Source organism: Chiloscyllium punctatum, chromosome 8 (genome assembly GCF_047496795.1).
Source record: "Chiloscyllium punctatum isolate Juve2018m chromosome 8, sChiPun1.3, whole genome shotgun sequence".
Lineage (NCBI taxonomy): Eukaryota > Metazoa > Chordata > Chondrichthyes > Orectolobiformes > Hemiscylliidae > Chiloscyllium > Chiloscyllium punctatum.
In genome coordinates, this window is record NC_092746.1 from 7,876,042 (window position 1) to 7,890,259 (window position 14,218).

The 14,218-nt window shown below is 39.8% G+C and overlaps 1 protein-coding gene across 2 annotated transcripts in view; it reads left to right on the forward strand.

The window, feature by feature from the left end:
• dnah5 (dynein, axonemal, heavy chain 5) overlaps positions 1-14,218 on the forward strand; it is a 352,727-nt gene that overhangs the window by 300,799 nt on the left and 37,710 nt on the right. For both annotated transcript variants that reach the window (XM_072575131.1, XM_072575132.1), the window contains 3 exons: positions 3,884-4,066; positions 5,553-5,796; positions 12,666-12,780. In XM_072575131.1, coding sequence (XP_072431232.1) covers positions 3,884-4,066; positions 5,553-5,796; positions 12,666-12,780 — 542 coding nt within the window. The remainder of the gene's footprint in view (positions 1-3,883; positions 4,067-5,552; positions 5,797-12,665; positions 12,781-14,218) is intronic.

The following is a 14,218-nucleotide window of genomic DNA, read 5'->3' on the forward strand; positions in this document are numbered from 1 at the left end:
TAGTCACAATGTTCATATATCAGGTACTTCTTTAGTATTCACTCAGAAAGATAGGCTTCGGCTGATTCAATAATAGAAGTTATTAAAAAGTAAATAAAAGCTGTTCTTTCTCTAAAGTTAAATGAGGTATAAAGCCCAAAGGTACAGCCACTCAGTAAGTGATTTTTAATAACATTTGTGTCAGTATTCCCTCCTAGGAGAGTATTTAATGATAACAATTAGATGAAGTTAGGGAAATATAATGTGACATATCTGAAACCATGAATTTCAGTTGTCTGCATTTCCATATATCTAAAATTAGAAAATTCTGAAAGAGCAGTGATCTAAGTGAGAATCACAAGATTTAAAAATATAGCATTAGGTAGGTTATTTTGCTGTTACAGGCATAAATGGAGAGCTTAAAAATCTAATGCTGAACAGCAAATATAAAAACGTATTAATTGTCACTTTTGGCATGAACTAATTTTGTAAGTAACTTGGGTACTTGCTTACTAAACTCTATACTTTTTCAGTAGCACTTTGAATTAAAATTTTAGAAAATGTGACTTTGTTAACGTTAGCATGTAATTTGTATTATTTTCATCTTTAAAGATTTTACTGCATAGCTATGAAGCAAAGTATTTTCACTGCAAGATATACAGCACATCAATTCTCTCGAATAGAACGTTATTTGCTACAGGTCCATTTGTTTCCTTTTTTAAGTTTTCAAAATTGTCAGGTTTTGAGCAAATTCAATAGACATAACATGTGTCTGCAAGGTTGCCCTAATTATTTATCCCATATAAATAAAGATCTCATGACAACCGTTATGTTTGCTCATTGAGCTAACCTTATTTACTTAGGTACTTAGGACCATGTCTAATTGTTTTAAAAATGATAGCAAGGATTTTTATTTGCAGTTGCAAATAGTGGATAAAAAGTAGGCAGCCTTTTTAAAGTTTGTTTTTTACCCATTATTCCTTCTTAGACCAGGCAAGACTCAAGTTTCTTTGTTGAAATGTTTATTCATGCATTCATGGGAGGCATACATTTCAAAAGATGGCCTACATTTCAAATTTTATTATAAAAGCTAAGGTTTTATACTATTTCCACCGACAAAAGGTTCCAATCAGCTACTTCTTCAGATAACTTCCAGTCAAAGGCTTACATATTTACTCACCCATATCCCTATCCAACAGTGTTCACATTGTGTACATTCCAGGTTAGTACACATCATTATATTATCCATTTGTAATCAAACTAGCAGGTATGATATTATCCAATCATATAATAACATGCTCATATCTTCTAGTTGTAAGTACATTTTTTAAGTGTGGTATGTACTTGTGATTACCAGAAAACCTATACTGTCCATTTTTCTTCTTTCATCTTCCTGGACGGCACTGCCCCAATGGCAAACATTCTGGTGCCATTCTTTGCAGAACCTCAACAGACAACTCCTTCCTCATTTCGTAACGAGCATCATAATCGGAGGAGTTATGTTAGGGTCACAATGTGAATTTATACTCCTGTATTTTGCTTACCACTGCTTCCAGGAGCCGGTCTAGGAAAAGTGACAATGAAATCCCAATCCCAGTGAAGGGAACGTATCTTACAGCTACCACTTCCTTTTCAATTCTAGACGTGGTTGCCTTGTTGGGCATGATTTCTGCCAACTCACTTTTTGAGCATTTCTGTGCCTGTAATTGACGCATCAGAGTTTATGTTGCAATCCAGCTGGAATTAAAGTCAGATATCCTTTTTTAACCAGGCTTACCTAGCTAGATCTCCTCTGTGCTGTAATCATCTCAACCAATGGCTATAATGCAGAAACATCTAGGATGCCTCATTTCATCATATCACCTTATATTTGGAGAATCTAACAGACATGAATGGCGACTGGATTCCCCACTGATTCTGTGGTTTCTCGAACCAAAATTAATTCTAGCAGGTTTTTCTGTTTGTGAGCTCAGATTTGAAAGCCATGAAGCACACCGACCTACTAAACACATGTATGTACTTTTTCTTGACTTTTTAATTCATCTCACATCATTTATTAACATCAAAAAAAAAGACAAATATCAACACATCCTTTGGTATTTTTGTGTTAATGTTAATGGTTATTCATGACATTCCTTTCATTTTTTTGTAGTGCTCACTCTCTAACCAATCAGGCTACACAAGATTACAATGTGTTTTGGAATGTCCTGTGGTTAAAGAAGGCACTATATAAAAATGGAAATTAAAATAAACATTTGTAAAAATAAACATTTGTAAAAATGTCCAGTGAAATTATATTCAGTATGACTTATTCTTATTAAACTATATAGCTTTTAACATAAAACAAGGAAATTTTAATATCTCATGCTAATTTTCCCTCATTCATGCAAAGGGAATTTCTGCCCATCACCTAAACACTGGCATGACCGCTACTTCCAGTCCTTGGCAGATGGCCATTTTGTTTTACCTGTGGCTACCTGCTTGCAGGATTTCCATCAGTAATTGTGATCTTGCAATGTCCCTGGGAGGGTTAAAGTGCTGCTATACTGCACTCATTTCTATGGACTTCAGAAAAACATTTACAGAGTTACATTGTCCTGAAATTTATGTTGAATCATCTACTGGAGATCTTGGTTATGTCAGAAGCCTTCATTATACAAACTATTGTGGTGAAATGGGGAGAGAGAAAACTTGTACCAGTGTCCTTTCATCCGCTTACAGCCACTCCTGCAACTACCAGGTCATATACTACCTGACTGTCTCAGAACGGCAGGAATTTGGCAGAAAAAAGAAAATGGACCGGTCTCTTGCATGAGTTTAGTGAGGAAGGAGCATATTCGGCATGGACAGTGAGAGGGAAATTCATAGTCCCATACCTCATTCTCACTGCAGTTCACACATTGGGCATTACATTTGAGGCATTCCTGTTGAATGCTGCTGTAAAGGACTGTCCCCAGACTTCTGCGAATCAGAAAGTCTTTGGGAGTCTTGGGAGCAGATTTGAAAACTTGCACCAGTGTAGATTTTGGGGGTTCATAACTATCTCATATAGGCAGTCAGCCTTTTGTAAGGAATTTTCAGATCGTTTATTAAGCAGCAGCAATTTAAATATATGCATGGGCTATTTAGACAAAAAAAGTATACAACCAACTTGGGATATTTGACTGATTTCAGAGGACATGTAGGCAGTTGGCAAGAGCATGTCAATCTTATTAAAGTTGTGAAGGAAGTTAGGCTCACGAGCCAAAATGTTAGGGAATCTTCCCTAGGTCACTTGTGGTCCATCTTCCATCTGAAGAAGACAGGTCCTTGACAACAACTACCATCTATAAGGCCTGTCAGACAAGGATTGCCCTCTGATCCTGAGCACCTGCTGATATGCCTTATTTCTCAGAATTTGTGCTGTATCAATCACTCATTAGACTCTTTCTAGCCAATGGAAACTGGACAGTTATTCATGACATTGGAAAAACCATTCCCCATTTGCCCAGCTTCACCTGAAAGTCACTTCTTCTTTGTTTTAGGAAGACAGAATTTTTATTTTCCTAAACGTTCCATTGATAATATGGTATGTTTGGTGCCTTACAGTTCTTTGACGTCAATTTATGGAATAATGGGGGCAGTGGAATTTATTGTCTTTTTTTAGTATATTAGAAATTTTTTATGCTCAGAGGAAGCAATTGACTGCAGTTAAACAAGATCTCATGCTCCACAAGATATACAGAAAAATTCAATTTTCAAGAGATTCCAACTTCCTATACAGAAGAATTCATGTTCCATTTCTCTGGTTCAAGGAAAGAAAATATGTGCTGTTGACCACTAGATTGAAGGCCCAAAAGTTTGCTCATTATGTACTTAAGATCTATATATAAAATTTATTTATTTACAAAGGCTATTTCAACAGGTGAAAGTGGGTGATAAAGAGATTGATATCATGAACGGATTCAGACTATACATCACTACTAAACTTCCCAACCCAGCGTACACACCTGAAATCAGTGCTCGAACGTCCATCATTGATTTTACTGTAACTATGAAAGGTCTGGAGGACCAGTTACTTGGTAGAGTCATTCTCACTGAAAAACAGGTATGTTTGTTCCTTTCAAGTTATAATCCTGTTTTGGTGGCATCTCACTACTTACTTCATTGTTTGAAGGTGTATAAACTAAAAATGTTGCATGTGTTTATTATTAAAGACATACTATATCCTTGGAGGTTCTCAAGGTATGAACTCATGACCCCCGACAATTGTAAAAGGCCCGTGTCCTTTGCTTTCAAACTTCCCTTTAAAAAAGCAAGTAAAGTATTAAGGATTATGGAGGGATAATTGGCTAAGATTAAAAAAACCAACTTTGTCCTTGCCTAAGGTCAACAGGTCCTGGAACTATCACTCATGACGATTCCAATATATACATGGTTAGAATAATAAATTCCACCTACACTAAACCAGTCTCTTCAATTAAAGTTAAATTTGGTGATCATCAACATCTAGGTTGGTAAGTAACTTCTCAGAGATGGGCTGAGACATGTCTGCCTATGTATCAGAAGAAGACTCACTAGATGCCTAACTCCTACCTGAATTACATCTTGCTTGGTCTAGGGAAATTATTTATATTTGACGCTGCCATTTTGAAAGTAAAGTGTACATTTTCCTTATATGTTCATTAGCGTAAGTTGTGAGCGTAACACCACCTGCAAGAGAAAAAACTAATCATTTCTCCATGACATTAAATGGCATCACACTCGCTGAATGTGCCAAAATCAGCATCTTGGCATTCCCTTTGACCAGAAATGTAACCAGCCCTTGCCATGTAAATGTATGTCTATAAAAGCAGAGCAGATGCTGGAAATTTTATCGGAAGCAATGCAACCCCTGACTCCTTAAGGCCTGCTGACATTTAGAATATACAAGTCAGGAATGGGATAGAAAACTCCCCACTTGTCTAAATAGGTGCAGCTCCAACAACTCTCAAGAATCTCCACACCATTCAGAACAAAGCAGCTGCTTGATCAGTACACCGTGCAATATCATCTCCCACCCTCCACCACCAGTGCACAGCAACAGCAGTGTGTGTTGGCTCTTGAAAGCACTACATGAAGCTCATCAAAGCTCCTTTGACAGCTTCCAAACTTCAACCTGATTTTTATTCATTTTTGGGATGTGACTGACACTGGCTAATTGCCCTTGAGAAGGTGGCAGTAACCTGCCATCTTGAATTGCTACCGTTCATGTGGTGCGCATGAGGAAGGGATTTCCAAAGTCTTGACCCAGTGACATTGAAGGAATGACAATATAGTTCCAAGTCAGAATGATATTTGACCTGGGGGTAATTTGCAGGTGATAGTGTCTCCATGCATTTGCTGCACTTGTTCTCCCAGGTGGTAGAGGCCGCAGGTTTGGAACATACTGTCAAAGGAATCCTGATGAACTGTTGCAATGCGCCGTATGGATAGTAACTAACCCCCGTTGCAATCTGTTAGACAATACAGTGAATCTCCGTTTATTAATATACTGTGTTTAGTCAATGCTTCTGGAAAGTAATCACATAAAGATGGATGCTTTTTGAAAATAGGAACTTGAAAAAGAGAGAACCGATCTAATGGAAGACGTAACATCAAATAAAAGGAAAATGAAGGAGTTGGAAGACAATCTACTGTATCGTCTGACAAGCACAAAGGGTTCTCTTGTAGAGGATGAAAGCCTTATCACTGTTCTAAGCAATACAAAAAAGACAGCTGAGGAAGTTACACAGAAACTGCATATAGCTGCTGAAACAGAAATACAGATCAATGCTGCTCGTGAGGAGTACAGACCAGGTGAGGATACATTTGTTACAAATGGCATGAAATGTTGGGCCAGATATCGGTCTGTTGATTTGGCAAATGAACAGTGGCAACCATTTGTCACACTTCCCCTTGCCTGTAGGCTTGTTGTGTGGAGGTTATAAAAAGCACAACATCCTCTATGACACACCTGTGTGAATGACAACAGTACATGTTTTAAGCAGTAGATTTGAAGGACCATTCACTAACTCTGCAGAACCCTAAGCAGGCAGCATCAGTTAAAATGTTAAATCAGGTACAAAAGACATATCTGTGGAGGAGACTTCTGCCAAAGAGGGGCTGCTGCTGTGGTGCCAGAGAAAGACTGCACCATACAAGAATGTAAATGTGCAGAACTTCCACATCAGGTATTGGTTGCAGCATGTGAATATCTAATTTTCCGTGGTGATAGCAGGAAATTGATTTGAGCTTGAATTAGTGATGCATTTCCCCTTTAATGGTCTTGTAGTAGCCATTTATTTCCACAGCCAGTCTTGCTGGTTTGTAATCTTCTATACATGATAGTGACATTGCTGTACACCCTGAAGCAAATTAATTGAGATAGTAGTTGCTGTTTTGAGCATTTGCCATGACAGTCACTGCTGTGAAGAAGTTATGCAATGTGCGATATAGCATATTTCCTCAAATTTTGTGGTACAGGAAGGCTACAGTTCAATCTAGGTGATATTTGGAACATGCTCCAGCTGTCAATTTGGTTATTTTAATTTGAATTCTTGTATTAATTCACTTTTGACCTTGGTGTTAATTAGCTTTTCTTTTAAAGTTGAAACTTGAGCAACATTTGAAATGTTGGTATGCCAACCAGTTGCCCATTTGTCCATACCACCACCTTCTCTAATACAGTTCACTGTGGATGTAAGTTTGCTCGCTGAGCTGGAAGGTTTGTTTTCAGATGAAACTTGAAAGGGTTCAGAAAAGATTTACAAGGATGTTGCCAGGGTTGGAGGATTTAAGCGTATAGGGAGAGGCTGAACAGGCTGGGGCTGTTTTCCCTGGAGTGTCAGAGGCTGAGGGGTGACCTTATTGAGGTTTACAAAATTGAGGGGCATGGATGGGATAAATAGGCAAAGTCTTTTCCCTGGAGTGGGGGAGACCAGAACTAGAGGGCATAGGTTTAGGGTGAGACGGGAAAGATTTAAAGGGACCTAAGGGGCAACTTTTTCACACAGAGGGTGGTGCGTGTATGGAATGAGCTGCCAGAGGATGTGGTGGAGGCTGGTACAATTGCAACATTTAAGAGGCATTTGGATGGGTATATGAATAGGAAGGGTTTGGAGGGATATGGGCTGGGTGCTGGCAGGTGGGACTAGATTGGGTTGGGATATCTGGTCGGCATGGACAGGTTGGACTGAAGGGTCTGTTTCCATGCTGTATGTCTCTATGACTCTATGACTCTATATTGGTAGAGATGTACAGAAACCTTGTAAATCTTCTCTGAACCCTTTCAAGTTTCACAACGTCCTTCCGATAGGAAGGAGACCAGAATTGCACGCAATATTCTAAAAGTGGCCTAACCAATGTCCTGAACAGCCGCAACATGACCTCCCAACTTAATATTCTGACCAATAAAGGAAAGCGTACCAAATACCTTCTTCACTATCCTATTTACCTGCGACCTACTTTCAAGGAGCTATGAACCTGCACTCCAATGTCTCTTTGTTCAGCACCACTCCCTAGGACCTTACCAATAAGTGTATAAGTCCTGCTGAGATTTGCTTTTCCAAAATGCTGCACCTCACATTTATCTGAATTAAACTCCATCTGCCACTCCTCAGCCTATTGGCCCATGTGATCAAATCCTGTTGTAATCTGAGGTAACCTTCTTCACTGTCCACTATACCTCCAATTTTGGTGTCGTCTGCAAACTTACTGACTGTACCTCTTATGCTCACATCCAAATCATTTTTATACATGGCGAAAAGTAGTGGACCCAGCACCAATCCTTGTGGCACTCCACTGGTCACAGGCCTCCAGTCTGAAAAACAACCCTCCACCACCACCCTCTGTATGTGAAGAAATGAGATTCAAAAGTTAAGTTGCAGAAATGGAGAAGTCATTTGACAGTAATTAAGACTTGTAAAACCTTTAAATAGGTAATTACACTGTAATGGCAAACTTTAATCATTCAGTGTTTGATTGTCAAGCTGCTATTTTCAGTAAACTTACGCTGCATTTTAGATGCTTCTGAAATACTGTATTTCATTGCTTGTGAATGGTTGCTAAAGGTAACATTCGATTCATTTCCATATAAATAATGGTGAGCATTTCAGCATCATAATTACCTCTGTAGCAAAATACGACCCTGTCATTTGAAAGCAAAGTTAATTTCTTTATGTGTACATTCTTAGAATCCTAATCAAAGCTTTTCACATTATTTGCATTCAGAACTAAGTTCCTACTGGAGTTTTCATTTTGTGCTAAAAATATGAATTTTATGACATTGTTTGAAAAAGCCAATGTACGAAGGTGTTTTGGTTCTCTGAAGTATCCTCAGTTTTCAGATGCAAACCAGTGACATTCTGAATTGCTTCTCACCTCTTCCATTGACTCCCAAGTCTTTTATTACTTCCCTTTTCTGCAAGTTCCTTAAGTGTTTTTGCACAAGTTTCAAATCCATCAACCTCTCTGGCTGCCACTTCAGGCTTAATCTGAAAGTGCAAAAATTTGTATTATTGGATTGTGTCGTTCCAATACTTCATTTGTCACAAAAAAGATTTTTCTTCATCTTTGTTAATTTGGTCTCAGCCTTTTCCTATTCTGTTGCACATATATTTGTCTATGACAGTAACCCACATTTACCATTTATATTTGCATAAACGTTTGGTTTTCCAGATCAGATTTTTAGCCAAGAATTAGAGGGTCAGCTTTTCCTCAATTAGTTGCTGGCCAAGGGACTGATCTCAGCAGGGACTGGCTGCCCCAGGTTATATACCAATATTTCTGATGTTTAAGTGAGAAAACAGCAATTGTGGAAAAGATTCACTGATCCAAAATTAAGGATTTTCCCGCCAAAAGCTTGAAGTTGTTTCTTAATATGAGATCAATGATTACTCGAGTATAGACAGTCTGTGGTGTCCTAATCATGGTAAAATGTCCCAAGGTGTTTAATAACGGTGACATTAATAAAAGAACATTTCTCACATAAGCCACAGATGAAAATATCAGGATACATGGCTGAAATAGTGAATTAAGACATTACATCTTAGGATCATCTTAAAAGTGAAGAAAATCTTAGGATCATCTTAAAAGTGAAGAAAAACGTGGACCAAAAAGGTGTTTAGGGCAGGAACTAAGGAGGGTGCTAAGAGTCTAGGCAGCTGTAAGAATAGCCTTCAATGATGGACCAGTTAAGGTCAGGCAAGCTCAGGAGGCTGACATGGAAAGGACCACAGAACTTGAAGGCTTGTAAGGCTGTTGGAAGCTAAGGAGACAGGGAGGGATGAAGTCCGAGAAGTATTTGAAAACAAAGATGAATATTTTAACATCAAGATGTTGTTGGATGCACAGCCAGCAAGGCCCAGGGCAGGAAGGTGTATCAGGGCCCAAACACCAGGGAGTGATGCACTAGGGGTCCACTGTACCCAGGTAGGGGTTGAGATAAAGTCTCAGTGTAGGGTCACTGTACCTGGATCATGGTGGAGTCACTGTGCCCATATAGGGATCAAGATGGAGTCTCAGTGCAGGGTCACTGTACCCAGGTCAGTGCTGGGTCACTGTGCCTGCTATGCTTAGGTCAGGGACCCAAGGACTCAGATCAGGAGCAGCATTGGTGCTTACGATTTCTATTCCTGGCCTTGGGAGCTGGTGTAGATTAGAGAACACATACATGAAAGGAGGTAAGATTTGGAGCAAGTTCAGATCTCAGGAGCAGAGATTTGAATCAACACAAGTTTAGATGGGGATGGGGATAGATATGGGATGCCAGACAGGAATGTATTGGGGTAGTCCAACCTAGAGGTAGTCGCACCTTCCAAACCAACAACCTTAACCCATTTGGAAAGACAAGGGACATAGGTGCATGGAAACATCACCATCTGCAGGTTCCTGTCCAGGCCACACACTGTCCCGATTTGTAACTCTGCAGCCATTCCTTCCTTGAACTGAGTCAAAAATCTAGCTTTCCCTTTCTAACTATACTGTGATTTACCTCCACCAAATGGACTGCAACTGTTTGAAAATACAGCATATACAGTTTTCTAAAGGGTGATTAACTTGGGCTGAAAAGTGAAAAGTAACATTTGTGACTTTCAAATGCCGGGCAATGACCATCTACAATGAGAGACAATCTAACTGTCGCCTCTTGACATTCACTGAGTACCATCATCCTAGGGCTTAACATTTATCAGTAACTGAATGTACTTGTCATATAAATATAATGGTTGCAAGAGCAGTTCCGAGGTGAGGAATCCTGTAGCATGTAGTTCACGTCCTGACTCCCCAAAACCTGAGCACCACCCCCCTCTCGTTTATCTCTGCACCTCAAGGCTCCCACCCTCATTCCTAATGAAGAACTTCGGCCCGGAACATCGATTCTCCTGGAAAAGCACCTGCTACACTAATCTCAATGTCTGCTCCCAACACCTGCCCTGTGCACTTCGTGTCAATGATGAGTCTTCTGGCATAGGTTGTATTTGGGTCCTGGTTTATGGAAGATGAATGAGGAGAGGGGATTATAGATGGATCAGCATTGTCTACAAGGACGAGAGTGGAGTTTTAACCACAGGGGAAGAGAAAGTGTAATCATTGTCAAAGGGGATGTAGGGGAGTCAGCGTTACTATGAGATTGGAAATGAATATTGCCAGGACAGAGAGTGACAATTGTGAATGAACATTGCCTGGATGGAGGATGACCACTGCTAGGGGAGTTGGTATGTTTTAATTCTGCAGCTAATTTACCTAGAGTCACTCTGGCTTTATACCTGATATGAAAGTCTGTATAAATAAACTAATGTTCAAAACTGGTAAATATAGGACAAACAGCCTGAGCCACAATAGATATGGACCTTTATATCTCATCCCGTTTTCACTAGAATCACAGAGTCATTTGGGCACAGTTAAGCCAGCAATCAGAAGTTTAACTTTCCCATGAAAGAATCATGGATATGTGCACATTGGGATCCTGACACACATCAGAGACATAAGTTCCATTGGAGACATCTCTTGCTATCGGACCATTGGACCAATGACTCAGTCGTCCTGGCATTTAGTTGGAGGAAACTTTTGATTGATTTATTGGTGTCACTTGTACCAAGATACAGTGAAAAGTATTATTTTACATGCTATACAAGTAGATCATACCGTACAAAGTGTATCAGGGGAGCAGAACAGTGGGCAGAATACAATGTTACAGCCACAGAGAATGTATAGAGAGATCAGTTTTAACATTTGAGAGGTCCATTCAAAAGTTCAAACAGCAGGGAAGAAGCTGTTCTCAAATCTGTCCAACCTTTATTTCTTCTGTCTGATGGAAGTGGTTGGAAGAGAGTATAACCGGGGTGGGAGGAGTTGTTCATGTTGGATTGGATATTGGACAAGCAGTCTTACGTATCATAAACTGAACAATAATTCATGGAGAGGTGGCAAGATAGTGCTGAGAGTCACCAGCATGGTTGTTGTGTTAGATGAGATAGCAATTTCTGAGGGCTTACAAAAGCAAAATCTAGAATGGGAACCAAGAATGGATGCTTGGAGAACACCAGAGGTATTACAGTGGGAAGAAAAGCATGTGATTCTTTTGGCTCTATTTTGATGGATAAGGGAATCTAACCAGATGATGCAGAGGTATTGAAGGGAGATGATATGGCGTACTGTGTTGAGGAGTGTAGTTAGGTTGAGAAGGAATAATTACCTTTGTCTCAGTTACAAGTAGTTTGAAGGCAGAGCAGCAGACATTTCTACATGGATTTTAGCAAGGCCTTTGACAAGGTTTCACATGGTAGACTGGTTAGTAAGATTAGATCATATGGGATCCAGGGAGAATCAGCCAATTGGATAAAAACAACTTCACAGTAGGAGACAGTAGATGATGATAGAGGGTTGTTGTCCAGACTGGAGGCCAGTGATCAGTGGTATGCTGCAAGAATTGATGCTGTATCCATTGTTATTTGTCATTTGTATAAACAAGTTGGATATGAATATAGGAGGTATGGTTAGTAAGTTTGCAGAATATCCCACAATCCAAAGATGTTGTGGTCAGGTGAATTGGCCATGCTAAATTGCCCATGGTGTTATGTGCATTAGTCAGGGGTAAATATCGGGTAAGGGCATGGGTTTGGCTGGGTTACTCTTTGGTGTGGGCTTGTTGGGCCAAATGGCCTGTTTCCATACTTTAGGAAATCTAATCTAAGAATCATTTTCCTGATGAGAGAAGTGACAATGAAAGCAAATTTGAAGATGGAGAGGACACCACCCATAGGATCTCTTCTCCCTTCCAGTGGTTACTGCAGCCTCTCTTGTACCTCCTATATCCCATGTCATGGTCCCTTTTAATTAGAGAACTTTTGAGAGATCTAGCATGTTGGCCTGTCCACCTGCTCTGATTGTTCGAGATACCCAGGGACAGGATTCTACTGCTCAAGCAAAGCCAGACTCTACACCATTTGGGCTCTCAACCAACAATTTGTTCTGTTTGGCAGGGATTAACAGGAAAAATCTTCCTATTGCTTCCAATTTTGAACATTGTACTTTAGGAAGCATTTGGAGTGATTGCTTGTATGAAGTAATTTACTTATATAATGTTAGTCTAGAGCTAACTTGTTCAGTTACCAAAGAGTGTACTGGAAAGACCATGGATGTTTGCCTCCCATGTATAAATTGTCTTTATTTTGTTATTCTCTTCATAGTTGCAACCAGAGGAAGCATCCTCTACTTTTTGATTACTGAGATGAGCATGGTGAATGTTATGTACCAAACCTCTCTACGGCAGTTCCTGGGGCTTTTTGACTTGTCATTAGCCAGGTAGTGAAAGAATTCATGAACATATTTCTTTTAGTAGTGTATTGAATTTTAAGTTATATCAATGTATATTTTCAGAAGAAATAATTAATGCTAATCTTGAAAGTGCACACAAGTCAAAGTTTAATCAATTGTAAAACTGTCTGATCTAATCTCAGTAATCATTTGTAGATAACGGAATAAGAATATAATTTTTTGTAACACACATGGAAGTTACTCTGGGCACTGTCATCACACAAACAAGATAGTATTTATGTTAACTTCCTCTCTGTCCTGTTTTAGTAAAGACATTTATCAGTGTTCCCTCTGGACAGCAATTCAAAACATAACATAAAGGGAGATGTCATTTCAGCATTTACCCTGCTGAGCACGCCCAGTATAATGTGTTTGAAAATGATCACATCTCAATCTTCTTGTCTCCAAAGAGTATTGGCCAAACCTGCTTACTCCTTCCTAATAAGACAAACTCTCACCCGAGAAATCAAGCTAGTTAATCTTTTCTGATAGCCTTTCAATGCAAGTATATACTACTTTAGATAAGGAGACCAATACTTATGTGATCTCACCAAAAACACAAAGTAGGATTGTGCATTTATGTAAGGCCTTTCATGTCCACCAGATGTTTCAAAAACTTTTCAACAAATCAAGTACTTTTGAAGTATTGTCACTATTCTAATGTAGGAGAAAGTGAGGACTGCAGATGCTGGAGATCAGAGCTGAAAAATGTGTTGCTGGAAAAGCGCAGCAGGTCAGGCAGCATCCAAGGAACAGGAGAATCGATGTTTCGAGCATCAGCCCTTCTCCTGAAGAAGGGCTTATGCCCGAAACGTCGATTCTCCTGCTCCTTGGATGCTGCCTGACCTGCTGCGCTTTTCCAGCAACACATTTTTCAGCACTATTCTAATGTAGGAAATATGAAAATAAATATGTACACAGAAAATTTCCACAAAGATCAGTGTGATGATAACCAGGTGATTTTTTTTACAGCCTTGATTGAGGGACAAAAATTGGGCAGGGCACGAATGATACCTGCCTGGCTGTTCATCACAATAGTGCCAAAGGATCTTTTACCATCCAGCCATGCAGACAGATGGGACCTTGGATTTAAAGTCTTGGTGAAACCCCCGCTGACTGAATTGCTGTCAGCCTTGATGGGATTAAGTTGCTAATTGGCAGGATGCATAGGTGTCCCAACACCACGCACCCAACCTGCAACATTCCCTCTAATTTTCTTACCGGCTGCATGAGTTGCCAAGGCCTGTGTGCAGCAGGGGGTTCTGGAACTGAAATTCAATGCCACAATCCCCCAGCATGCCAATTTTGATCACCATTTATTGAACATCAGACTCACCTTCCCACCTTTTCATGTGGTCCCTCCACAAACCCCGAACTCCACAACGGGGTGTGGGTGGGGGGCATCGGTAATCATAACAACCTGCCC